General features: G+C 40.0%; 1 protein-coding gene across 3 annotated transcripts in view; it reads right to left on the minus strand.

Annotated features, from left to right (window-relative positions):
* ARHGEF3 (Rho guanine nucleotide exchange factor 3) overlaps positions 1-26,879 on the minus strand; it is a 308,895-nt gene that overhangs the window by 119,173 nt on the left and 162,843 nt on the right. For all 3 annotated transcript variants that reach the window (XM_036870025.1, XM_036870026.1, XM_036870027.1), the window contains one exon: positions 23,154-23,216. In XM_036870025.1, the coding sequence (XP_036725920.1) occupies positions 23,154-23,216 (63 nt within the window). The remainder of the gene's footprint in view (positions 1-23,153; positions 23,217-26,879) is intronic.

Consider the following 26,879-nt stretch of genomic DNA (forward strand, 5'->3'; position numbering starts at 1 on the left):
GCAGCTTTACTTCCACTGGTCTATACCTATAATAATTCTCAAGTGGCCCCCAAAACCCATACACAGTGACAGGTGCACTAAAAAGGGGGCTTCCTCTGGCCAAGCTGATGCAAATTAAGAAACAGATTCTCATTCACAGCTTGAAATGGGGGAATGTAAGTCCCTGACCTCCTCACCCATCCACCATTTGGGAATTTATAAGGAATAGTACAAAGACAAAGGTATGGGGAGGGGATTGGGAGCAGGAAGCAGCTGTCCTTCTTTAAGTGTCAGAGATGCAACAAAATTCCTGAAAATGACTAAGAACCACCTAAAAACCTCTATATTCCACAAATCCCCCCCACCCCCATGCTCACTTTGAACTCATATCTGCCAAACAGCTATTGCTGGGCCAACTTCCAAACACTTCTAAAGAGGGTGGGGAAATACTCCTTCCCCAAATCCCTGCTATTGTTCCAATGGCTAAACAAAAAGCTTTTATTTAGGATTATTTTACTGAGTGACACGCCATAAGGAAAGCAGTCCACTTGCAGTCTGAAGGTCGACAGTGCTGCTCTTGTTTTAATTTGTGGCTCCTCTATGAGGCCAAGGCTGAGCTGTACCCCCCTCCACGCTCCCCAGGGATCTCCGTGGCAATGTGCATTCATTTAAAGACTTACACAGGACAAGGCTGCTACAGGCAGCTGACCAAGGCTGACCAGCAAATTACACCTCCTGCCTTTCCTTTGGCCCTGTCATTAGATTTTTTTTTTTAGGTCAGTGAAAAATGTTATCACCACTCCTCCACTGGAAAATGTTTGTGGTTGCAGCTGAGGACTTATTACAACTGCTGACAAAGGATTCCAAAATCACAGAACACAAGAGTCAAATGAAGCCCCTTAGCAAAAACTCCTCTAGCTTTTTCCACTTTATTTAGGCTGTGTACACTGGGCTGCTTCATTAGAATCCCTGCTTTCACTCCTACTCATATGAAGGGTTTTGTTTTTCTATGAATCACATCTGGTGTGTTTTAAAAAGCCATCTGCTATGGACTGAACTGAATATTTATGTCCCCCCAAATTCATATGTTGAAGCCCTAAACCCCAATATGGTGGTATTTGGAGGTGGGGCCTATGGGTAGTTATAGGTTTAGATGAGGTCGTGAGGGTGGGGCTCCCACAATAATGGGATTAGTGTCCTTATAAGAAAAGGAAGAGAGACCAGAGCTCTCTCTTTCCACCCTGTCAGGACATCGGGAGAAGGAAAGAAGGTAGTCCTCTGCAAGCCAGAAAGAGGGCCCTCACCAAGAACCAGATCTGCTGGCAACCTGACCTTGGATTTCTCAGCCTCCAGAACTGTAAGAAATAAATGTCTGACCCAAAATCATGGGGTAGGGGGTGGGGAGAAAGAAAGAAATGTTTTTTGTTTAAGCTACCCAGACTATGGCATTTTGTTACAGCAGCCTGAGTTAAGATTAATTAAAGAATAGTCTAGTGTTTGCTGTAATAAGAAATGGGAAAGTATGCATTAGTGTCCCTAACTGCTTATGTCTTCTTCCATCATCCAAGGAGTTGGGGAGAAGAACTTGAAGCCAGATGGTTATGTGAGCAAACTTAGATATTGGTCTCCCATTATTAACCAACATCTAATGTATTTACTTTATAATCATCTACCCGAAAAACCCACGGTACCCAAAACATCATGGACCCTAGGAATTCTGGCACTGGAAATGATGTACACTCATTGCTTTACTTTATAGATGTGGAAACTGAGGCCCAGAGAGGTGAAGCAACAAGTACAAGGTCTGATAGCTACACAATGACAGAAGTCAAGATAAAACCTAAGTTTTCTAATCCATGCTGAGAAGTGCCCATCCAAGACAAGGTAGTAAAGATGCAAAGCTTCTACACATGTCCCTCAAACCCACCTACTCCACAACCAGCTAGGTCGTAGACATCATCAACAAGAAAGTGAGGCAGCCTCCTACTGGTCATGTGCATCTAACCTTGGCCTCCTCTGAACCATTCTCCACTCAGCAGCCTGAAGAATGCTCTCAAAATGCAATCCATACCCTTGCTTAACCTCCCTGCAACCCGCTAATGATTCTCTACAGTTCTTAGGATAACAACCTAAATCTTGAGCATGTTCTTTGAGACTCTACATGGTCTGGTTCCTGTTGACTGCTCTAGTCTTTTTATATGCCACCCCACCAGCCACACTTGCCTTTAAAGCAGAATGCTCCACACTACCACGGGACCTTTGCACATGCTGTTCCCATGCTGCAACTCTTTCATTCTCCCTTTTAACCTAGTTAACACCCTCCCTTCTTTCAGATCTCACTTCCCCAAAGAAGCCTTTCTTGACCTTTCATGACTAGATCAAGGTCCTTGGTTAAATGCCCTCACAGCAACATACTTCCCATGCTTTTATTTCCACTTGTTATTATATTCTTGCTAGTGTGATTTTTTTTTTTTTGTTAGTGTGATTTTTAATTAATGTCTACCTCATCATTGGACTGTAAGTCACCAGAACCTTGCCTGGCTTGTTCACCATTTTATCCTCTCACCACCAACACAGTGTGAGTGTAAGAGATGCTCAATCAACATGAATATGAATGAAAGAATAAACAAGGAAAAGATTTTTAAAATACACGTAAGACCCTCAAAGACCTTAGAGTCTAGAAATGGCTTCCAAGTCACCTGTACATCAGGAAGCTATTTAATGATCAATGCCACTTAACACAGACCTTTCTAGGAGAGAGGGAAATGACTCAATATCCTTCTCTCAGAAGCATGCTTGCTTCTTTAAGACCAATCACATAAAATATAATAACATTTCAAAGTCTGCTCAGTAAAATGTCACTCTTCTGCCAACAACCTAAGACCTTCAGGCAAACATAAGCTCCCAAACTAAACAAAACCTCCGGGGTCCCAGTGGCAATTTTGCCCCTAACTGTGGTTTCCCGAGACCCCATAAATCAAGCCTTTCATTATATAACACACGGAGATAACCCTCCCTTCATACCATCCCTGTTTTCAGACACATTCTTCATGCCTGTCGCCAGCAGCCGGCTCATTTCTCATTTCAGACACTCCTCCACTTCCCCGCAGGGACAGCAAGCACATGGCAGGCCTATTTCCGCAATCTGACAATAATTTAAATTAAATTTCAGCATCAATTGCTGGTTGTATTACAGAGAGAGACCATCATTGAGGGACATAGCAAAACTTAAAGCAGCAGCGAGGCAGAGAACACAATGTGGCAGAGCTTGGGCTGGCCAGAAAGAAAGTATTCTAGTATGGCAAAGAGCAAGGCAAAACATGGCAAGTTGTCAAAAGCTATGAAAAAGGCACTTCAGAAACATAATCACAAGCAAACCCCCTTTGAAGGCAAAACAACATGAAACATCGACAGTAAAGGAAGACAATGTACAATACTTTAAAGCCAAAGTTTTTTCAGCTAAACATAATATTCAAATGTGTGAAAACCAAACCATGTTAAGAAGATGTTTTCTCTCTTCTATCTCCTCTATGGAATTTAGTCAATTCACGTGGCTTTAACGACATTTAGACAGGTGACTGGTAAGGTGCCATCTGTGAACGTGGACAGCTCGTTTAAAGTGCAGTCGCCTCTGTTAGCCGTAGGTCTAATCATCTGCCTTTTGGGTTATTTGCAAGTTAAAAAAAAAAAAAGCCATCTTTCTTTTAAGTTATTAGCATGAATGAGCTGAGTAGATCATCAGGTCCATTTTTGGGTCCATTCAGCACCTCTTATTTAGTTTTCCACTGTCTTCGAAGCTTATGGTCAATAAAAGGCATTTTAAACCACAACCTTATTTACCTTCTCCAAGTAAAATAAGCTAAACACACAAGGCTAGAGGTGGTAGGTCAGCACGGCAGGTGCCCTGCATCACTTTCTCAGGTGAGGCTCCTCCACTAACCCTGGAAGGAGAGTGGGGAAGAATTCCACCCAGGTCCAGCTGGGATAACCCAGCACATTTCCAGTTCCTACAAAGCCGGGTCTCTCCAAAGCGGCTCCCTTATTTTCCTCACAGTATTGAGAATGTTCAAGAAGGCAAGACACACTCACACTTCAATGTCACTGCCAGAACAGAGTCTAGGGTAAGATGCAATTGTGTACTGGCAGTCCACTGTTTTTTTTTAACATCTTTATTGGAGTAGAATTGCTTTACAAGGGTGTGTTAGTTTCTGCTGTATAACAAAGTGCATCAGCTACACATACACATATATCCCCATATCTCCAGTCCACTGTTTTAACTGACCTGGAACACACTCCCTTCCATTAACTCGGATCATCCAGAGATGAGATGTTTGACAACTCCTTGCACGCTTCTTTCCTCCTGTCACCACATGGTGGGCACCAGGAGCAGCGCTCTGCACTCAATAAATACCAGTTAAATGGAAAGGAATTAAGACTTCAAAAGGGGAATGTTTTTCATTTTAACAGAAAATTTCCGTTTCTACCATTATCCTGAGAGATTCCCGCAGCACCAAGAGAGTGAAATGAGAAAGCATTGGCATCAACAATTCCACATCTGTAGAAATCATGTGTACATTCCACACTTCTTATATCCTCTTATCTTCAGGCTGATTTATTTTATTAGCTCATAAAAGCCTAGCATTATGTTCACTTAACTCGCCTCGTACAGCACACTGTCTCTTCAGGTAGGCCTTGGTTTTGCCTCTTGCTTTATGGATTTTCTTCCAAAATGAGGGGATGCAAATATGTTTATAGAGGAAGACAGACATTCTTACAATGTTGCTGAGATAAAGCCAGTTCATGTTTACAGTAACCTTCCAAAGACAGCACAAGACCTGAACAATGAAGTGGCCACTCATTCATTTATCCAACAAATATTAACTGGATGCACTCTGTACCAGACACCATTCCCTATGTTGGGAATATGTCAGATAACAAAATGAAAGTCGTATTCTCGTGTGGACAGACACTAATAAATAAAAAAATACATAATGTGGCAGGTGATGATGAATACTATAAAGGAAAAAATAAAGTCAGGTAAGAAGGGCAGGGAGTGCCAGGGTGGGCTGTGGGTGGGGAATGAAATGCTATTCCACACGGGGGTGGGGAGGCAGCAAAAGCTGGTCTGAGAACATTTAGCAGATACCTGAAGGAAAATGGGAAGTAAGTCACATGGGTGTCTGAAAGAGCTTTCCAAATGGAGAGAAACAGCACTTGCCGAGGCTCTGGGGTATGAGTGTAGAAGAATAAGAAAAAGGCCAGTGTGGTGGGAGCACAGGGAAGTGAGAGATTGGGAGGTGATGAGGTCCAGGAGTAGCTACATGACCTCATCGTGCTGGGCATGCTGCTAAGTGAGGAGGGAGACATGAGAAAAACAGAATGTGATTTAGGCTTAAAAGAACCCCTCTCGCTGTTGTGTTGAGAGTAGACAACAGAGGGTCAAGGGTAGAAGCAGGGAGGCCCCTGGAATCATGCAGACATTGGAGATGATGGGACCCTGAGAAAGGTGGTCCAGCTGGAGAAGGTAACAATGGTGTGGTTCTGGCTCTAATTAAAGGCAGAGCTGACAGCGGTGTTATCACTAGTCACCTGTTGATCATGACTGCTGGGCTCTGAACAAAGCTTTGAGGAATGAAATCAACAGTTGAGGCATTTGGTTAAATAGTCCTATGAATTATTCTTTACTCATTTAAACACATAATAAAACATTTTAAAAATACATTGGGCTTCCCTGGTGGTGTAGTGGTTAAGAATCCGCCTGCCAATGCAGGGGACACAGGTTCGAGCCCTGGTCTGGGAAGATCCCACATGCCGCGAAGCAACTAAGCCCGTGCACCACAACTACTGAGCCTGCGCTCTAGAGCCCGTGAGCCACAACTACTGAAGCCCGCGTGCCTAGAGCCTATGCTCCGCAACAAGAGAAGCCACAGCAATGAGAAGCCCGTGCACCGTATCAAAGAGTAGCCCCCGCTCACCGCAACTAAAGAAAAGCCTACACGCAGCAACGAAGACCCAAAGCAGCCAAAAATAGATAAATAAACAAATAAAATTTTAAAACTACATTAAAAACAATACAAATTTAAATACATTTAAAAACAAACTTGTTCCCCCTAAAAAAGGCATAGAACTCCCCAACCCTCTTGTTCTAAGCAGCACATAAACATCTTTATTTTCTCCCTCTTGGTATCATTTATCCTCTATGAGAATTACCAGTTGTACATCTGAAAAAAATCCACTCAACAAATCTTGACTGAGGGCTGGGTACATACTGGCACTCTCTTGGGTACCAGGGAGACAGTAGTGCCTAAAACAGACAATATCCCCACCTATGTCCTATCCCATGCTCCTGGAATATTTTACAATATCAACAGTAATTAAGTGCTCACTTGTGTCGGGCATTGTGCCGAAGCCCTACTTGCATTATCTTATTGAATCCTTAGAGCAACCCTATTATCATCTGCATTTTCCAGCCAAGGAAATCATAACACAGAGAGGCTGAATACATTGTGCAAGATCACACAGCTTGGAAGTGGTGAACCAGAGCTGTTAGTTTCTAACTTCTCCTGGATTTAAGGTACAACCCAGAACATGAGTCCCCAAAATTATATTCTCACTCTTCCTTAGTCACTTTGGGCTGGATGAACACTTAATATTTCTCAGCTTCAATTGCCACATCTATAAAATGAAATGTATTCAACTGGATAATCTCTAAAGTCCCTTCCAGGTCTAAAAATTCTAGAGCTCTTGCTTTGAAACCCAATGCTCCCTCACTATAAGGAGAGCACAGATGCAAAGACCATCTGCCATAGAGTATAATTTCTCAGGGTCAGTTTTTGCCTAAAATAAAGTGAAGCACATCCTCAGTTGAACCTTTGGGCTGACCAGCTACAAGAAAATAGGTCAATTTCAGGGATACTCTAAGGGAGAAAAATGTTAGCAGCAGAATCTATAGCAAATTTCTTTCTTTCTAAACCAATCGACAATTGGAATTATTCCCTTACAGAAAGGAGAAAACCAATTCTGGGGACAGCTAAAATGTGCTTTTTCTGTGCTTGGTTAACTTGTAACAAAACAGAGAGCAATTCCCACTTGTCTGCAGATGAATGAATCTTAAGTTTCACTTCGTTCAATGTCCTTGTGCCTGACATACAGTACAGCCCAATAAATACCAGTCAATTGAATTAGTACATGAATGACTCAATGAATGTACTAAACAATGAACAAATAAACTCATTAATTCTACAGTAATAAATATTTCCTTGGATAGAATTTATATAGACCTGGCTAGGAAAAGCATCACTTTGGCAAATAAAGGTAAAGAAAACACTTTAGATTTATTGATTTCTCTGTTCAGTACAGGATTCCAATTTTAGAAGTTGATGTTTTGAGGTGTGTGGAGAGTAAAAGAAATCTCATTTAAAAAACTAAAAGAAAAAAAAGTCAGTCTGCTAAAGAAAACCAAAATAAACACCTTCAGTTCCCTGCAGGATTTCTAAGGAGTTAACCCAAAGCTTGGCATTCTGACCACTAAAGATAATAAGCCTGTGATTCAGTTTCAAACACTTCACCTTCAATACGAGCTGTGAATATAGCTTATAAACCACCTGCTCATACTGAACCCACTCTCCATAAAATGAGCCACACACAGCAGTGTTAAGTTAGAGAGCACGGTGGAGGAAGACACACAAACCCTGAGTATTCTCCTGGATCTTTCATTCTTTTGACATTTTTCAGAAGTTACCCCAAAATTTAAGTAACAATCCAGTAATGTAAAAAGTTTACGCACAGTAAATGTCAAGGGAAAAAAGTCAACCCACCACCTTTTCTTCACAGAGAACGGGCAGCAGACACAACCAAGAAAAGTAAGAAGAAGGAAAAACAGCTTCTGCTACTGAAACCAGGAATATATAACCAGATCAAAGATGAGGCTTGATGCAATTACATAAGTCATTTGTGGGAAAAACTCAATTAGCTGGGAATGGAAGCCAGGATGGTACTTTCTAACCAAGATTATTCACATAATTTTCAGGTGGACAGACCCAGGCTATGTTTTAGAAAAAAAAAAAAAATCATAAGAAAAGTATTTGTAAACAATTATTTTCTAGTGACTTTTTACTGCAAATAATCTCAGTCAAAATAGAATTAATTATAAACTACAAAATTTTAAAAGCAGTTGAGATGCAAACTTTGTCAATATAACAAGACTTATCCTGTGAATTTACAACTATAGTTCTATTTTTTTAACCATGGATGATACAGAAGGAATATACTTCTGGATATTTAAGTTTAAAAGTTGCACAGCCTTTATTTAAGTGAAGCCTGAAGACAGAAGCCAGAGGCGACAGGAGAGAGTGTGTGCAGCCACAGTCAGTGCTCCAGGGGGCTCACCTGCCGAGGAGTGCTTAAAAACAATATGGGGGAGACCTTCAAGATGGTGTAGGAGTGAGATGTGGAGATCACCTTCCTCCCCACAAATACATCAGAAATACAACTCCATGTGGAACAACTCCTACAGAACACTTACTGAAAGCTGGCAGAAGACCTCACACTTCCCAAAAGCCATGTGGCTGACAGGGTCTTGGTGCTCTGGTCGGGCGTCAGGCCTGTGCCTCTGAGGTGGGAGAGCCGATTTCAGGATATTGGTCCACCAGAGACCTCCTGGCTCCACGTAATATCAAACAGAGAAAGCTCTCCCAGAGATCTCCATCTCAACGCTAAGACCGAGCTCCACTCAACGACCAGCAAGCTACAGTGCTGGACACCCTATGCCAAACAACTAGAAAGACAGGAACACAACCCCACCCATTAGCAGAGAGGCTGCTTAAAATCATAATAAGGTCACAGACACCCCAAAACATACCACCGGACGCAGTCCTGCCCACCAGAAAGACAAGATCCAGCCTCATCCACCAGAACACAGTCCCCTCCAACAGGAAGCCTACACAACCCACTGAACCAACCTTAGCCACTGGGGGCAGATACCAAAAACAACAGGAAGTACTAACCTGCAGCCTGCGAAAAGGAGACCCCAAACACAGTAAGTTAAGCAAAATGAGAAGACAGAGAAACACACAGCAGATGAAGGAGCAAGGTAGAAACTCACCAGACCAAACAAATGAAGAGGAAATAGGCAGTCTACCTGAAAAAGAATTCAGACTAATGATAGTAAAGATGATCCCAAATCTTGCAAATAGAATGGAGAAAATACAAGAAATGTTTACCAAGGACCCAGAAGAACTAAAGAGCAAACAAACAGTGATGAACACCACAATAAATGAAATGAAAAATTCTCTAGAAGGAATCAATACCAGAATAACTGAGGCAGAAGAACGGATAAGTGACCTGGAAGATAAAATAGTGGAAATAACTACTGCAGAACAGAATAAAGAAAAAAGAATGAAAATAATTGAGGACAGTCTCAGAGACCTCTGGAGCAACATTAAACACACCAACATTCGAATTATAGGGGTCCCAGAAGAAGAAGAGAAAAAGAAAGGGACTGAGAAAATATTTGAAGAGATTATAGTTGAAAACTTCCCTAATATGGGAAAGGAAATAGTCAATCAAGTCCAGGAAGCACAGAGAGTCCCATACAGGATAAATCCAAGGAGAAACACGCCAAGATACATATTAATCAAACTACCAAAAATTAAATACAAAGAAAAAATATTAAAAGCAGCAAGGGAAAAACAACAAATAACATACAAGGCAATCCCCATAAGGTTAACAGCTGATCTTTCAGCAGAAACTCTGCAAGCCAGAAGGGAGTGGCAGGACATATTTAAAGTGATGAAAGGGAAAAAACTACAACCAAGATTACTCTACCCAGCAAGGATCTCATTCAGATTCAATGGAGAAATTAAAACCTTTATAGACAAGCAAAAGCTAAGAGAATTCAGCACCACCAAACCAGCTTTACAACAAATGCTAAAGGAACTTCTCTAGGCAGAAAACACAAGAGAAGGAAAAGACCTACAATAACAAACCAAAACAATTAAGAAAATGTTAATAGGAATACACATATCGATAACTACCTTAAATGTAAATGGATTAAATGCTCCTACCAAAAGACATAGACTGGCTGAATGGATACAAAAACAAGACCCATATATATTCTGTTTACAAGAGACCCACTTCAGACCTAGGGACACATACAGACTGAAAGTGAGGGGATGGAAAAAGAAATTCCATGCAAATGGAAATCAAAAGAAAGCTGGAGTAGCAATTCTCATATCAGACTAAAGAGACTTTAAAATAAAGACTATTTCAAGGCACAAAGAAGGACACTACATAATGATCAAGGGATCAATCCAAGAAGAAGATATAGCAATTGTAAATATTTATGCACCCAACATAGGAGCACCTCAATACATAAGGCAAATGCTTACAGCCATAAAAGGGGAAATTGAAAGTAACACAATCATAGTAGGGGAATTAACACCCCACTTTCACCAATGGACAGATCATCCAAAATGAAAATAAATAAGGAAACACAAGCTTTAAATGATACATTAAACAACACGGGCTTAATTGATATTTATAGGACATTCCATCCGAAAACAACAGAATACACTTTCTTCTCAAGTGCTCATAGAACAGTTTCCAGGATAGAGCATATCTTGGGTCACAAATCAAGCCTTGGTTAATTTAGGACAATTGAAATTGTATCAAGTATCTTCCAACCACAACGCTATGAGACTAGATATCAATTACAGGAAAAAATCTGTAAAAAATACAAACACATGGAGGCTAAACAATACACGACTAAATAAGCAAGAGATCACTGAAGAAATCAAAGAGGAAATAAAAAAATAGCTAGAGACAAATGACAATGAAAACACGATGACCAAAACCTATGGGATGCAGCAAAAGCAGTTCTAAGACGGAAGTTTATAACAATACAATCCTACCTCAAGAAACAAGAAACATCTCTAATAAACAACCCACCCTTGCACCTAAAGCAATTAGAGAAAGAAGAACAAAAATAACCCAAAGTTAGAAGAAGGAAAGAAATCATACACATCAGATCAGAAATAAATGAAAAAGAAATGAAGGAAACAATAACAAAGATCAATACAACTAAAAGCTGGTTCTTTGAGAAGATAAACAAAATTGATAAACCACTAGCCAGACTCAACAAGAAAAAAAGGGAGAGGACTCAAATCAATAGAATTAGAAATGAAAAAGAAGTAACAAATGACACTGCAGAAATACAAAGGATCATGAGAGATTACTACAAGCAACTATATGCCAATAGAATGGACAACTTGGAAGAAATGGACAAATTCTTAGAAATGCACAACATTCCGAGACTGAACCAGGAAGAAATAGAAAATATACACAGACCAATCACAAGCACTGAAATTGAAACTGTGATTAAAAATCTTCCAACAAACAAAAGCCCAGGACCAGATGGCTTCACAGGAGAATTCTATCAAACATTTAGAGAAGAGCGAACACTTAACCTTCTCAAACTCTTCCAAAATATAGCAGAGGGAGGAACACTCCCAAACTCATTCTACAAGGCCACCATCACCCTAATACCAAAACCAGACAAAGATGTCACAAAGAAAGAAAACTACAGGCCAATATCACTGATGAACACAGATGCAAAAATCCTCAACAAAATACTCGCAAACAGAATACAACAGCACAATAAAAGGATCATACACCATGATCAAGTGGGGTTTATCCCAGGAATACAAGGATTCTTCAATACACGCAAATCAATCAATGTGATAAACCATATTAACAAATTGAAGGAGAAAAACCATATGATCATCTCAATAGATGCAGAAAAAGCTTCTGACAAAATTCAACACCCATTTATGATAAAAACCCTCCAGAAAGTAGGCACAGAGGGAACTTACCTCAACATAATAAAGGCCATATATGACAAACCCACAGCCAACATCGTTCTCCATGGTGAAAAACTGAAACCATTTCCTCTAAGATCAAGAACAAGACAAGGTTGTCCACTCTCCCCACTATTATTCAACATAGTTTTGGAATTTTTAGCCACAGCAATCAGAGAAGAAAAAGAAATAAAAGGAATCCAAATCGGAAAAGAAGAAGTAAAACTGTCACTGTTTACAAATGACATGATACTATACACAGAGAATCCTAAAGATGCTACCAGAAAACTACTAGAGCTAATCAATGAATTTGGTACAGTAGCAGGATACAAAATTAATGCACAGAAATCTCTTGCATTCCTATACACTAATAATGAAAAATCTGAAATAGAAATTAAGGAAGCACTCCCATTTACCATTGCAACAAAAAGAATAAAATACCTAGGAATAAACCTACCTAGGGAGACAAAAGACCTGTATGCAGAAAACTATAAGACACTGATGAAAGAAATTAAAGATGATACAAACAGATGGAGAGATATACCATGTTCTTGGATTGGAAGAATCAACATTGTGAAAATGACTATACTACCCAAAGCAATCTACAGATTCAATGCAATCCCTATCAAACTACCAATGGCATTTTTCACAAAACTAGAACAAAAAATTTCACAATTTGTATGGAAGCACAAAAGACCCCAAATAGTCAAAGCAATCTTGAGAAAGAAAAACGGAGCTGGAGGAATCAGGCTCCCTGACTTCAGACTATACTACAAAGCTACAGTAATCAAGACAGTATGGTGCTGGCACAAAAACAGAAATACAGATCAATGGAACAGGATAGAAAGCCCAGAGATAAACCCACGCACATATGGTCACCTTATCTTTGTTAAAGGAGGCAAGAATACACAATGGAGAAAAGACATCTCTTCAATAATCGGTGCTGGGAAAACTGGACAGCTACATGTAAAAGAATGAAATTAGAACACTCCCTAACACCATACACAAAAATAAACTCAAAATGGATTAAAGACCTAAATGTAAGGCCAGACACTATCAAACTCTTAGAGGAAAACATAGGCAGAACACTCTATGATATAAATCACAAGAAGATCCTTTTCGACCCACCTCCTAGAGTGATGCAAATAAAAACAAAAATAAACAAATGGGACCTAATGAAACTTAAAAGCTTTTGCACAGCAAAGGAAACCATAAACAAGACGAAAAGACAACCCTCAGAATGGGAGAAATGAAGTAACTGACAAAGGATTAATCTCCAAAATTTACAAGCAGCTCAATATCAAAAAACCAAACAACCCATTCCAAAAATGGGCAGAAGACCTAAACAGACATTTCTCCCAAGAAGATATAAAGATTGCCAACAAACACATGAAAGGATGCTCAACATCACTAATCATTAGAGAAATGCAAATCAAAACTACAATGAGGTATCACCTCACACCAATCAGAATGGCCATCATCAAAAAAATCTACAAACAATAAATGCTGAAGAGGGTGTGGAGAAAAGGGAACTCTCATACACTGTTGGTGGGAATGTAAATTGATACAGCCACTATGGAGAACAGTATGGAGGTTCCTTAAAAAACTAAAAATAGAGCTACCATATGACCCAGAAATCCCACTACATAATTCAAAAAGAGTCATGTACCACAATGTTCATTGCAGCTCTATTTACAATAGCCAGGACATGTAAACAACCTAAGTGTCCATCGACAGATGAATGGATAAAGAAGATGTGGCACATATATACAATGGAATATTACTCAGCCATAAAAAGAAATGAAATTGAATTATTTGTAGTGAGGTGGATGGACCTAGAGTCTGTCATACAGAGTGAAGTAAGTCAGAAAGGGAAAAATATGGTATGCTAACACATATACATGGAATCTAAACAAACAAACAAAAAATGGTTGTGACGAACGTACAGGCAAGATAGGAATAAAGACGCAGATGTAGAGAATGGACTTGAGGACATGGGGAGGGGGAAGGGTAAGCTGGGACTAAGTGAGAGAGTGGCATGGACATATATACACTACAAAATGTAAAATAGATAGCTAGTGGGAAGCAGTCACATAGCACAGGGAGATCAGCTCGGTGCTCTGTGACCACCTAGAGGGCTGGGATAGGGAGGGTGGGAGGGAGACGAAAGAGGGAGGAGATATAGGGATATATGTATAGGTATAGCTGATTCACTTTGTTATAAAGCAGAAACTAACACACCATTGTAAAGCTATTATACTCCAATAAAGATGTTAAAAAAAATAAATAAGAAGGCAAAAATAAATAAATAAATAAACACACAAATAAATAAATAAATGAATCTATATGATGGAGACAAAATAACTTTCCCTCTCCACTAATTTTCACAGCCTGTTCAGATCTGCATTCGGTAACAGTTTGGTTTTTAATTGTTTGCACAAGAACCTGAACTGTAAAATGGCAATTTAATATTATTCACACTAACATTAAAATAGCAAGTGTCCACAGGTACTTTTTTGCATCTACCTTACTACTTGCTCTGGAATATGAGGATGGTCATTGTTTGTAACTGGGAAATATTGGAAACAACAAAAATGTCCCTCAATGGAGAATCACGTTAAAATAAACTATGACCCATTTGTCTTATGCAAAAATAAGCAGCAGCTAATACAATGAGACATATCCTTCACCAGGCGAATGGATAAATAAATATGGTATATCCATACAATGGAATATTACTTCCACGATTAAAAAAAAAAGAAATGAGTTCTCAAGCCACATAAAGACATGGAGGAACCTTAATGGATATTACTGCATGAAAAAAGCCAGTCTGAAAAGGCTACATACTGTATAACATTCTGGAAAAGGAAAAAAGATCAGTGGTGGCCAGGGGCTGGGAAGAGGAGGAGATGAATATGCAGAGCACAGGGCATCTTCAGGGCAGTAAAACTATTCTGTAAGATACCATAATGGTGGATATATCATCACACATTTGTCAAATCCACAGAATGCACAACACTGAGTGAACCCTAATGTAAACTATAGACTGTGGGTAATAATGATGTGTCTCTGTAAGTTCATCAGTTGTCACAATGTACCACTTTGGTAGGGGATGTCAATATTAGGGGGAGGCTGTGCACGTGTGGGGGCAGAGGCTATGTGGAAATTCTCTGTACTTTCTGCTTAATTTTGCTGTGAACCTAAAACTGCTCTAAAGAATAGACAATTTAAAAGAAAAAAAAAGCAAATTGCAGAGTAAAACAAAAAATGACAACACATGTCTTTACAAAGCCACCACAAGGTAATTTTTATAGCTGTATCTATCTATATATCTAAATATATTTAAATATCTGGGAGGAGACTAATTTGATAACCAGGATTGTACCTAAGAAGGTAAGTGGGACCATGGATGGTTAAGGGGCAGTCAGCTCTATCTCTGTTGTCTGATTTTTTTTTAAATTATGCAAATATATATGCAGTGTTGCTTGTGTAATTAAAAATAATTTTTTTTTCTTTTAAAAATACTCACTTTATAACTTACGATAAAGTATTAAAAAGTAAATTATAGGGCTTCCCCGGTGGCACAGTGGTTAAGAATCCGCCTGCCAATGCAGGGGACACGGGTTCGATCCCTGGTCCGGGAATATCCCACATGCCGCAGAACAATTAGGCCCATGCGCCACAACTACTGAGCCTATGTGCCACAACTACTGAAGCCCGCGTGCCTAGAGACCGTGCTCTGCAACAAGAGAAGCCACTGCAGTGAGAAGCCCGTGCACCACAACCAAGGGTAGCCCCTGCTCGCCGCAACTAGAAAAAGTCTGAGCACAGCGATGAAGAAACAATGCAGAAAATAATAATAATAATAATAATTAATTAAATAAATAAATTTTTTTAAAAAGTAAATTACAGATATCATGACATTCTAAATACTTCAGTATTCATCTTTTAAAAATAAGAACATTTTTCTACCCTAAAATTATTTTCCAATAGCAGAAAAAGCACAAAAGATCTTCTACTAAACTATCGGGGTGATTTAGGTCATCTATTTCAAAAAACTAAGCTGGTCTCAAAGAAAAATATAAACACCAAGTATAGAGAATTGATTTAACGGTTATTGCAAGGGCTTCCTAAAAACATTATCATCATTATCACCATCCCTTGCTTTTATATAATGTTTTACATTCCCCCTTTTAACACACTAACAACCTCATATATTAACAGGTCAAATCGATTATATTTGTTGTATTTTTTAAAAATTTTAGTCATTTGAATTACTAAAGTAATAGAATACAAAGCTTATCATAACAGATTGAGTATCTTTTTTTTTTTTTTTTTTTTTAAATAGAGGATATCACGGCCAACTGATTCTTTTTTTTTTTTCTTTTCTTTATTTTTTATTTATTTATGGCTGTGTTGGGTCTTTGTTTCTGTGCGAGGGCTTTCTCTAGTTGTGGCACGTGGGGGCCACTCTTCATCGCGGTGCGCGGGCCTCTCACTATCGTGGCCTCTCTTGTTGCGGAGCACAGGCTCCAGACGCGCAGGCTCAGTAATTGTGGCTCACGGGCCCAGTTGCTCCGCGGCATGTGGGATCTTCCCAGACCAGGGCTCGAACCCGTGTCCCCTGCATTGGCAGGCAGATTCTCAACCACTGCGCCACCAGGGAAGCCCAGATTGAGTATCTTAAACAGGGATTCTTAATCTAAAATCCTCCGGAGTCCATGGATTCAATTCAGTGAGCTTGGATGGAAAAAAACGCATCTTCAGTTTTACTAACAAGCAAAATTTAGCATTTCCTTCCAAGTATGAGTGAAGACCACAAATCTCAGAAGCATTAGCAGACCTCTGACTTTGTCACCATGGAAATCACTATGTTTTCAAATCACAGTGTGGTTGGCGTGGGTATTTCAAAATATCATTTACTCTTATCATCTCATGGAAGGTATATTAGTTATTAGATTTGTTGCCAGATCGATCTTGTTACTTAATGCATTAATTAAGAAGCACACATGTAACTCTTACCACAAATTTGTTTTTAAATATTTTGATAACTGTATTTCAGTACAACTGGGTTTTGTTCTAATCTTATGTATTTTAATTTAAGCACATATAAATAGTCTTGTGGGGGGAAGGTTCATAGGTTTCACAACATGCGAAAGGTTAAGAACCCCTGGAACTCAACCACCCCTTCCTATAATCCCATTCTCCCAACATAACCACTATCCATAATGTACTGTATGTTCTTCCATGCTTATTCCTTCATGTGGACAAATATATATAAACATCTAGAGGCATAACTTATATACTAATGCGCTCTGTAATTGTGTTTTACACTTATATTTTGTAATATATTTACAAGTCTCTATATAATTTGGTCATTCATGCTGTTTCCAGCTTTTGGCTATTATTTTTAAAATGCTGTAATAAAACTCCTCATATACATCTCTTTATATCCTGGTATTTTTTTTTTTAATTTCATAATCAGTTCTATGTATGGAACACTTGTACCAACAATAAACACCCTCAAATTTAACCATAAAATCAATTTTGTATTATGAAATCAACAGCAACAATAGCTAGTATGTTTTGTGCTTACCCAGGGGCCAGGTACTAAGTGCTTTACATGAATTAACTCATTTTAATCCTTACAACTCCAAGGCAAGGCACTGCTACGATTTCAGTTTATAGGTGAGGAAATTGAGGTACAGACTGATGTTTAGTCTCTAAGCTCCAAAGTTTGTAATTCTGATAACAAATTCAAACAAACAGGTATTCTCAGAACACAGGAACCCTCAATAATCATGGGCCCCATTGGGATCACTGAAGGGGAGCAATAAATGATGATGGACACTTTGTTACATCATTAACTTCTGAGAGTGTGTCCTAAAGCTCCTTGGAATTTTTTTGTCACTGTGCTTTTCAAGAGGTAGATCACAGAGAAAAGACCACAGTGAGTACACAGCGAAATGATTACAGTCCACAACCTAATCAATTAGGCCAAAGGCATGATAAAATGTGCCTGTGTCAACAATAAGCACATCTGCCATCAGAGACTTGGGTTGGGACTCAACACAGGGTCTCCACTACCTTAGGCCCAAATAATTTCATAGGCAGCAAGAGCAGATCATAAATCCCAAATAGAAAAAATGCCATCAGGTTAAATACAGGTATGCGCTACTGACAACCTAGTCTCAGGGGCAGGCCTGGTCTCCTCGGCGATAAGAGCATTATTAAAATCTCCCACATGATTCATCAAGGCCTCACGCTGGCCACGGCAAGGCTAATCTCCCCAGCTAGCAAGTTCCAGGACAGACCAAGAGAAACAAAACCACAGAAATGGTATCTTTTTTAATTATCTGGACTCTGCTGAGCAGAGATAATATAATCCTGCTGCTGTTCCATGTCTAGTTTAACATATCCTAGCAATGAAATGTCATTTAGCTTCATCGAGACAGGAAAGCTTCCCCCTCTATCAATATATCAACTCTTGCGCTTTGAGCATCCATATAACCGGGTAAGTAATTGGAAAGCACAGGCAAGGCCTGGGCCCTGCCAGGGGCAACAGAAGGGGCTCCTCCTAAAGAGGGGGTGTAAGCAAATGTCCCATATAAAGTTACACTTAGCAAGGGACCAGAAATATAGTTGAAAGAGTGATGTGGGAGAGAAAACTGAAAACAATCCCTCATTATGAGTTTCCATACAAGACACTCAGCTGCTCTGAACTGCATTTCCACCTTTCACTGCCAGAAGGGGTATAAACCTGTTCACAGGTTTAAAAAAGATTCATTCCCTTTTAGCCAGGAATTTTATATTTTATCCTACTGATAAAAGATCACACAAAGATATTCTTGGATGCCCAACAGCGTTATTTATAATAGTGAAAAATTGTAACATATCTAAATATCCAAGGAAGGACTGGTTAAATAAATCTGAGGCATCCATTTGACAAAGTATGGTTACTTAAAATAATGTTCTTGAAGAATATTTCAGGATGTGGTAACACGATCTCAATATAGTAAATGGAAAATACAGGAATAAATTAATATGTGTTATGATATCAATTTCTTGAAACTGTGTGCTTATATAAACTTTAAAAGTCGGTTGAAAATATATGTGCCATTTAGGGATACATGTACATAGCAAGTTTATAGACAGGGAAGGCAACAATAAACATTAAACTCAGCAGAGAAAGGGGTTTACAAGGGCCTGTGGCGTTGTTGTTAAGGGCGTACTTCTTCAGTTGCATTGGTAGCTACATGGAATTTTACATTATCCTTTATACCATTTTGTATGTCTGCAGTATTTCATAATGAAAAAATTTTAAGTGAGTGTGTGTATAATGTCAGGAAGGTGATATATCAAAATGTAGCCACTACTTTTGAGGTGAGAGTATCAGTGAATTCTATTGTTCACATTTTCCAAATTTTCTACAGAGAACACATATTCCTTTTTATCTTTTACATTGTTTCTTCACGGGAAACTATTTTTACGCCCACACCAAAACTCATATATTTTTTGATAAAGGATGCTTGGTGCTAAGCGGTGCCCTGCGTCAGGGGCACACCTGGCTCCTCTGCCAAGGGCCTTTCTTGAGGGACCACGAAACCCAGCTCTTCCCTCAGGCATCTCTCACCCACTAGAATTTAAACTGGAAAAGTGCTGTGGGCGAAGTGATGTCCCTGAAACCATACCACTCATATCCTCTGATGTGAGAGGAGATTTGTAGGCGGCTACTGGGCGCATTCTCCACTCTGCAAGTTGTTTTCAAAAGTACTCAAAAATATAGTTTGCTTTTTTTTTTTTTTCCTGGAATAGTTTGCGTTCTATCCTGCCAGGAAGCTGGGGGCTCAGCCAGCGGATTGGATAAAGTGGTGGGAAAAAATAGACACCAATTATATTGTCAACTAGTGTGGACTCTCCAGTCACAATTCATTTTTCGCCAAGTGCTGGAGGTGGAGGGTGGGATAATAATTCTGTGGAGATACGTCACCGTGCCTTAAGACCCTTCCAATTTCCTTTTTAAGAGGAACTCCTGACGTGGGGTCTTGGCTGGGCTCCCTGGGGCCCATGACGTCACACATCAATCCTGTAAAATTTTCTGGAGCCCAGTGCTATCACCAGATTCTCAAAAGAGTCCATAACACCCCCCACCCCAAACAATTGAGGATCCCTGTTCTGTAATGAAAAGCTCGTTTCTTAGCTTACCCACTCCTGTTTGGTCTCTAAGCCCAAGTTCAATAGGAGGTTGCAGAGGAGTTTAGAAGGACAACTCCCTTCCAGGTACCTATCAGAATTGTCATCTGACGCTTTAAAATAAAGCAAGATGTCAATGGGAATGTTTGGTGTTATCATCACTAAGACACCTATATATGCTTTATAATCAAAGGGGGAAAGTTCCTGTGTTAACATTTCCCAACTTCACGTCACAGATATAGTTCTTTAAGGGGGGTATGTGTGTTGAATTCCACATACACATTAGGAAGGCTCACTGGCTTTTTTGTTTTTTGTTTTGTTGTTGTTAAAATTCATCAACCAATAAGTATTTACCAAGAGCTCACTGTGCAGCATGGGGCTGGGACTCAATGGAAACCTGACCATGATCCCCCAAAGACCCCTGTCCCCCATCTAGCAACTTCTTGTTCAAAGCACACATATGGTGAACATCTTTCCACTTATTAAGTGGAATCAAAATTGAGAGTTACTAATATTACTTTCCCAAACCCTCACATCCTCCAGTATGAGTCATCCACTGGAACCCCCCTTTTTTTCAGATACTTTCCACTACACATAGAAACAGGCTCACTACAACTCTTCATTAATGCTGCTGGTTAGTTAAGGGATTGTGACTACTGAATATCACCATTTAAAAGCACCTTTAGGGAGACTACAAAGCCATTTATCTATTAGAGAAGTTAATTTATTGGACTCAGATATTTATTTAGACATTGTAGCCTTTATGGCTACAATCTTCTCATGAGTGGTTCCACCCACTACTTCATTCAATTCAAGTCATCTCTACTGAGTGCCTGTTAGGTACAAGGCACTGAAAATTAGTGACACTTCCTCCATGGCCACATTTGGATATGTCACACATCCTGTCATCTCCACACAGCTTGGATTGTCAGTAAAACTGCAAAACACCATTTTTCATGTCCTCCAACAACTTCTAGGATTCTTCTAAGTTTTATAATGATTATAATACTATGTGACAATATTTGGAGGAAACTCTGCCCCGGTTCTGGAATCTATTTGCCAAGATTCAGGAAAAATGTCAGGCAAATCAGAAAGGAGTTTGGCCATAGCTGACTCCTTGAGCACAAAAGCAGACTTCTTTTCCATAAAAGTCTCTTAATTGTGACAAAACATGATATGAGATGGTTAGAGAGAGAGAGAGAGAGAGAAGGACAGAGAGAGGGAGAGAAAAAGAGAGAGAGAAATAACTTCTGCAGCTACATAAGGAGAAAAGACATCAAATTATTCATTACATGAGCTTAGATGACTTTGACGAGAAGGCAAGGTCATGGATGCCAATCAGCACAAAAACCATATCACAACAAGTGGTTGCAAATAATCCTTTCATATAAGAGAGTTTAGTGGTTCTTTGAATAAAGCTTCTAGAGACATGTTTTCCTAAAAAATAAACATAGTTGAGGAAAAATCTGTAATAGGCATGATCTTAGAAATGACCTAGATTAAGATCTTATTAAATCACTACACCTCTCTGGGCTTCTACTTCTTCATTTTCAAAGTGAGGGGATTGGACAACATGATGGCTAAGGGCTCTATATATTCTGAACATCAATGACTCTAATAATTGCCACAAAATTGAAAACATTCAAACACCAAAAAGTTGTTGCCAATAAGGGAAGTTCCAAAGACTTAACTTGTCAACAATAAAACATTCAGTGAGTAAAGTAAAACCCAGAAGACCATCATCTTTTTTGTCCTGTTACCATGGCAACCTAATAACTGGTCCAACTCCATCAACCTGACGGCCTAAAGACTGGAACAAACACCATATGGTAAAATAAAGATGTGCAAGTACATTAATGCTAGCTCAGGCTCACTCCATGATGGCTGTCTGCATCACAGAAAACTCTGCCACAATTAAAAATAACTAAGACAGCACTGTTATATTGGTAAATAAATGTCATCAGATGAGAACCCAATAATCTGTGTTCCATGAAGTTTCAAATTTTCTCAATGGTTTTAGAAGACTTGATCTCAAATCTATCTTTTTAACAGATGAGGCCCAGAGAGAGGAAGTGACTTCCAAGGTTACATCATTAGTTATAGGCAAAGCCAGGACAACGACCCAGTTCTTAATTCTTAGCATAGAAGCCTCATCTCACAACAATGACTTTTGTGGCCTCTGTAGAGGAGAAAGACCAGGGCCTAATGTGAGATGGATCCACTGTGCACAACGATTAAACTTCAAGGGAGTGTGAAAGATGAATAGACATGGGGAGCCTAGGGAGGGTTCCCCCAGCCCCTGGATGATGGGGGCCTCAGAAGCCCAGGTAGGCTTCTCAATCGTGTCAGTAGGGAGACAAGGAGGCCATGCAAAGAAAGCTACTAAAATTAAGCATCCAAGGATGTGGGCCTGAAAAATCCAAGAAAGCTTTTAACCTCAATCATCACTAGCACACAACTACCAGGTCACTTAAACATCTCTTGCAAACTTCTGCTTTTAAAGGAAAACACAATGAGGTTAACATTTGGTGAGTGCCTAGTATGTACCAGGCAATGTGCTTGGTAGTCTCACTTTTATTGTTTTGTTTGATCCTCACAACAATCCTGTTAGGTTAAGTCTTCTCCAGATGAGGAAATAGAGGTGAGGATAGGGGTCACACAATTGTTAAGTATAGAATCTTGATTCAAACTCAGAGCTGTTGAACCCAAAGCCACTCCCTCAGCCATGTTGCTAGAGACTTCTTCTGGCCTTTGAGCCACCAGCTGCCTGAATTGGGCCAACCTGCCAACTTCTCCCAAAGGGGACAAACATCTGGTCCATCTTCTGGACTAAGCCTCTAACATGGCACAGCAGCATTTATCTAGATTCTACACAGATGTACTGACTTCACAATTCATTTTATGAGAGAAAAGACACAGGCAATAAACAGCTTGGCTTTGAAGTTTAAGTTGGCAACACAGCTTTCTCCAGTAAAATGAAATGTTTTTTTAAAGAGAGTTTCCTCCCAGGTTGCAACTTCCACAGTTGGATCCTGGAAGCCCACTTAAAGCACACAGCATATTAACAAATACATTCAGAGGTGAAAAGTATTCTCATGGCAGAGACACAGGAAGGACTGTACTTACACTTATATCAAGACTACAAAGGCTAACGGCATCTTCATCCTGGGCGCTCTGCTTCCGTTTTCGCTGTGAAACAAACGATAAAACAAAGTTCAAATGTAAACAAGGATTATGGCTTTGATTAAGGAAAGAAAAAATGCCATCAAATAGCACATGTAATCCTTATCATTTCTACCATGTTATGCAAAACCTTTAACCAAGTTATGTAAATGAATAGTTCTAAGAAAGCCTAAGGAATTACGGGAAACTATTAAGCTCTAGGATAATTGGTTTGCATTATTGTTCTTATTCATGCTACTACAGTTTGTTTCTCTTTAAATTTCCTTTTTTTTCTAAATGTCTCTGTACATCAAGGCTTAGAAATTTAGACACAAAGTTCAGATTTTTTTAACTTGTTAGAAGAGATTAGACTGGAAAGAAAATCTAATTCACTTAAAGATATTCAATTTTTAGAGCTGCTTTGTACTTGGGTAATTTAAATTTGTTCTAATCGCCCAGGGTGCTGATGTAATCACAGAACCAGAACGCTGGAAAGAACCTTAGACATCTTCTCCAACCTTCCTATGTTCTAGCCATAAACACCAAGATTCAGAAAAGTCATTATCTGGACTGAAGAAAATTATATTTGAAATGAACTTATGACCAAGGAAGTCAATGAGGTTGGGTATGGAAAATACATTATCCTCTTTATAAAAAGAAAAGAAACTCCATCCACAGACACAACAAAGCTCTTCAAAGATACATTTACCTCTCTTCTATATCCCCAGCTTAATCAATCAGGCAAGTATTTCTCGAGTCCCTAATTTGTGACTTGCTAAGTCTCCTGATTCTACTTGGCAGAAAGCTACCAAAGGACCAGAATCACTGGTAGGAGGTTACAGTGGAGTCCAGAGATATCTGGAGTCTTCAACCCCCAAAGAAGTCCACCATCTCCTCCTCTTCCTCCTCTATTAGATGATGAGTGTGAACACAGGCAGAGACCGGAAAGCAACCAGAGTTGTCCTTGTCTGTCTCATTATAATTGTTCTATTGTTTCTTCACATCAACAAAAATTAGTTGAGCATCTGTTATGTGCTAAATCCTGTGTTTGCTCCCAGGAATGCCAAGATCAGCAACTTCCACAGTTAAGGAACTCATATTCAAGTAGGAGACACAGACTCTGATGTGATTATAATGCAGTAAGATCCAGTTACCCTAGGGAAAGTCACTTCACTTGTCTGAGTCACCCTTTCTCAACTCTAAGGTGGAAGTGATAACATTAGCTTTTATTCTCTAAGGGGGAGGAGTAAATACAGTAATGCATTTTAGAACTTAGCAGAGTGCCTGGTACATAGTAGGTGCTCAGAATGTGGGTTGGAGGACTCTGGAAGCACAGTGAGGGAGTAATTAGTTTGGCCTTAGTGGAATCTGGGGATATCTTCTCAGAGGAGAAGGCATTTGAATAGGTCCGAAGGATGAATAAGAGTTTGTCAGACACAGATGTGGAGGAGATTGGGGGCCTCTTTTTCTGTCATCAGCTAGATATTTAAAATCCCAAAGGTGAACATGGTTCTATCCAGAGTATGGAATGCTAGATCCTATATATTATTCCACTTGAGCAGTGTAAGAGTTTAGAGATCCAATGCCAGGAGCCAGGATCCTCAATTAGCCATTCTGAGACAGTGTCCAAGAATCTTCATTAACAAGTTCACCACGTGATTTTTAGGGAGTCAAATACTCTGCTCAGGGGCTCTGGGGGAAGTCTTGAGAAGATGCTGATAGCCGCTTGCCATTTTTGAGGATGCTTCATGTTTGTGTAGGGACATGACCCATACTGACTTATCATCCAGTTACAATTAAAAGCGGCACTGTGTGTCTTTGAAGCCAAGTCACTGGCTTGTATTTTTTTTTTTTAATTTTATTTATTTATTTATTTATGACTGTGTTGGGTCTTTGTTTCTGTGAGAGGGCTTTCTCTAGTTGCAGCAAGTGGGGGCCACTCTTCATCACAGTGCGCGGGCCTCTCACTATCGCGGCCTCTCTTGTTGCGGAGCACAGGCTCCAGACGCGCAGGCTCAGTAGTTGTGGCGCACAGGCCTAGTCGCTCCGTGGCATGTGGGATCCTCCCAGACCAGGGCTCGAACCCGTGTCCCCTGCATTGGCAGGTAGATTCTCAACCACTGCACCACCAGGAAAGCCCCCACTGGCTTGTATTTATATGGTGACTTTTGGAGGCATGTATGGCAAGGGATAGTTCCCATTCTATGGATAAATAAACTGAAGTCAGAAGAGATAAGCAATCTGTTCCAAGTTACATGGCTACAGTGTAACACTCTGAATCCAGGATTCTAATTCCTAGGGCAAAACCCTTTACACACACACACACACACACACACACACACACACACACACACACACACACACACACACCATTTAAAGCATGCTTGGCAAATAGGGTACAACTCATTTGCCATCCGGAATGTCTGGTAGCATGTGCCTGGAGTGCTCTACTGAGAAGGATTCCACAGCATAGCAAATGAGAGAAGGCTGCCATCAATTAGTAACATGTGCTGGGGTAGAAAAGTGGGGAACAGCTGCGTTGGTGACCTGCCGCCCGGGATAACCTGTGCCCTTTCCTGAGTCTGGATTCCCTTGCCTTGAGAGACTCCAGAATTATACCTGGAATCTTGGAAAATTCCATGAGAGGGCAGAGGCTCTGGGATGTTACCTGTAAAGTGGAAATAATGCCCACCAGGTCCAGCTGTCCTGAGGATCATAGATGATGTGTATATGGCACCTGGAATGAGGGCTGGCACATAGTAGGGGCACAATAAATGGTGGTTCCCATTACGTATTACCCAAACTGTAAGCTACAAAGATGAAAACCGCTACCCGGTATTGTCAGATTATGGAATTTTATGATGCTACAATTCCATTTTGAGCGCTCAATGATTTTGTCAACATGACATGTTAATAGTAGCCTGTTACCCCAAGAGGCCCACGCTGGTGAAGGAAAGGGGATATTAAGAGAGGCTCTTTCCCTCACGGGCACTCAGCCCTCTTGAGACCAACTCAATACATCACCCAGGGCTTGAATGCAGCCTCCTAAGCACTAACCCCAGATGTTTCTAGGCACCCCAAGTGTCAAATCCAGAAGACAAAAGTCCTCTAGTGGCCTTTTAAATTAAACCACTGCCAGTTAATCTGGGATAGAATGATCTCCTTAAGAAACCCACATATTTTATAAAATATAATCTGCATGGATTATCAAAGTGGATTTTCTTTTCAATTCCCATTACATCGGGTGGTGACTGATCATGGCCAGCAACACAGAAGAGCCTGAAGTTTAAACTTTGGGCTCAAGCAAACATTTCACAGTGTCACTTAGTTTTTGCTCATTCGCTCTATGTTCACCGAGCACTTCTGATGTGCAGGGCCCTGCTCTGGGTCCCGGGATCCAGCAGTGAATGAGCCAGGCATGCTCCCTGCCCTCTAATTGGGAATAAAAAGAAAACAAAATAATTACAGATTGTGATCTCTGCTGTGAATGAGTCAGATAATATGCTGAGACAGAGACTAGCAGGGGAGACCCGCTTTACAGAGATACTTTAATTTTTTGTTTTCTGGTTTTTGGTTGACCTTCTCATGAGATGTAAGCACATGAAGGCAGGATACAGTCTGTCATGGTCACATTCCCAGAACCCAGTACAGTACCTGGTACCTAGCCAACTCCCCCAGAAGAGCATTTCT

This window comes from Balaenoptera musculus, chromosome 11 (assembly GCF_009873245.2).
Source record: "Balaenoptera musculus isolate JJ_BM4_2016_0621 chromosome 11, mBalMus1.pri.v3, whole genome shotgun sequence".
NCBI classification, from domain to species: domain Eukaryota; kingdom Metazoa; phylum Chordata; class Mammalia; order Artiodactyla; family Balaenopteridae; genus Balaenoptera; species Balaenoptera musculus.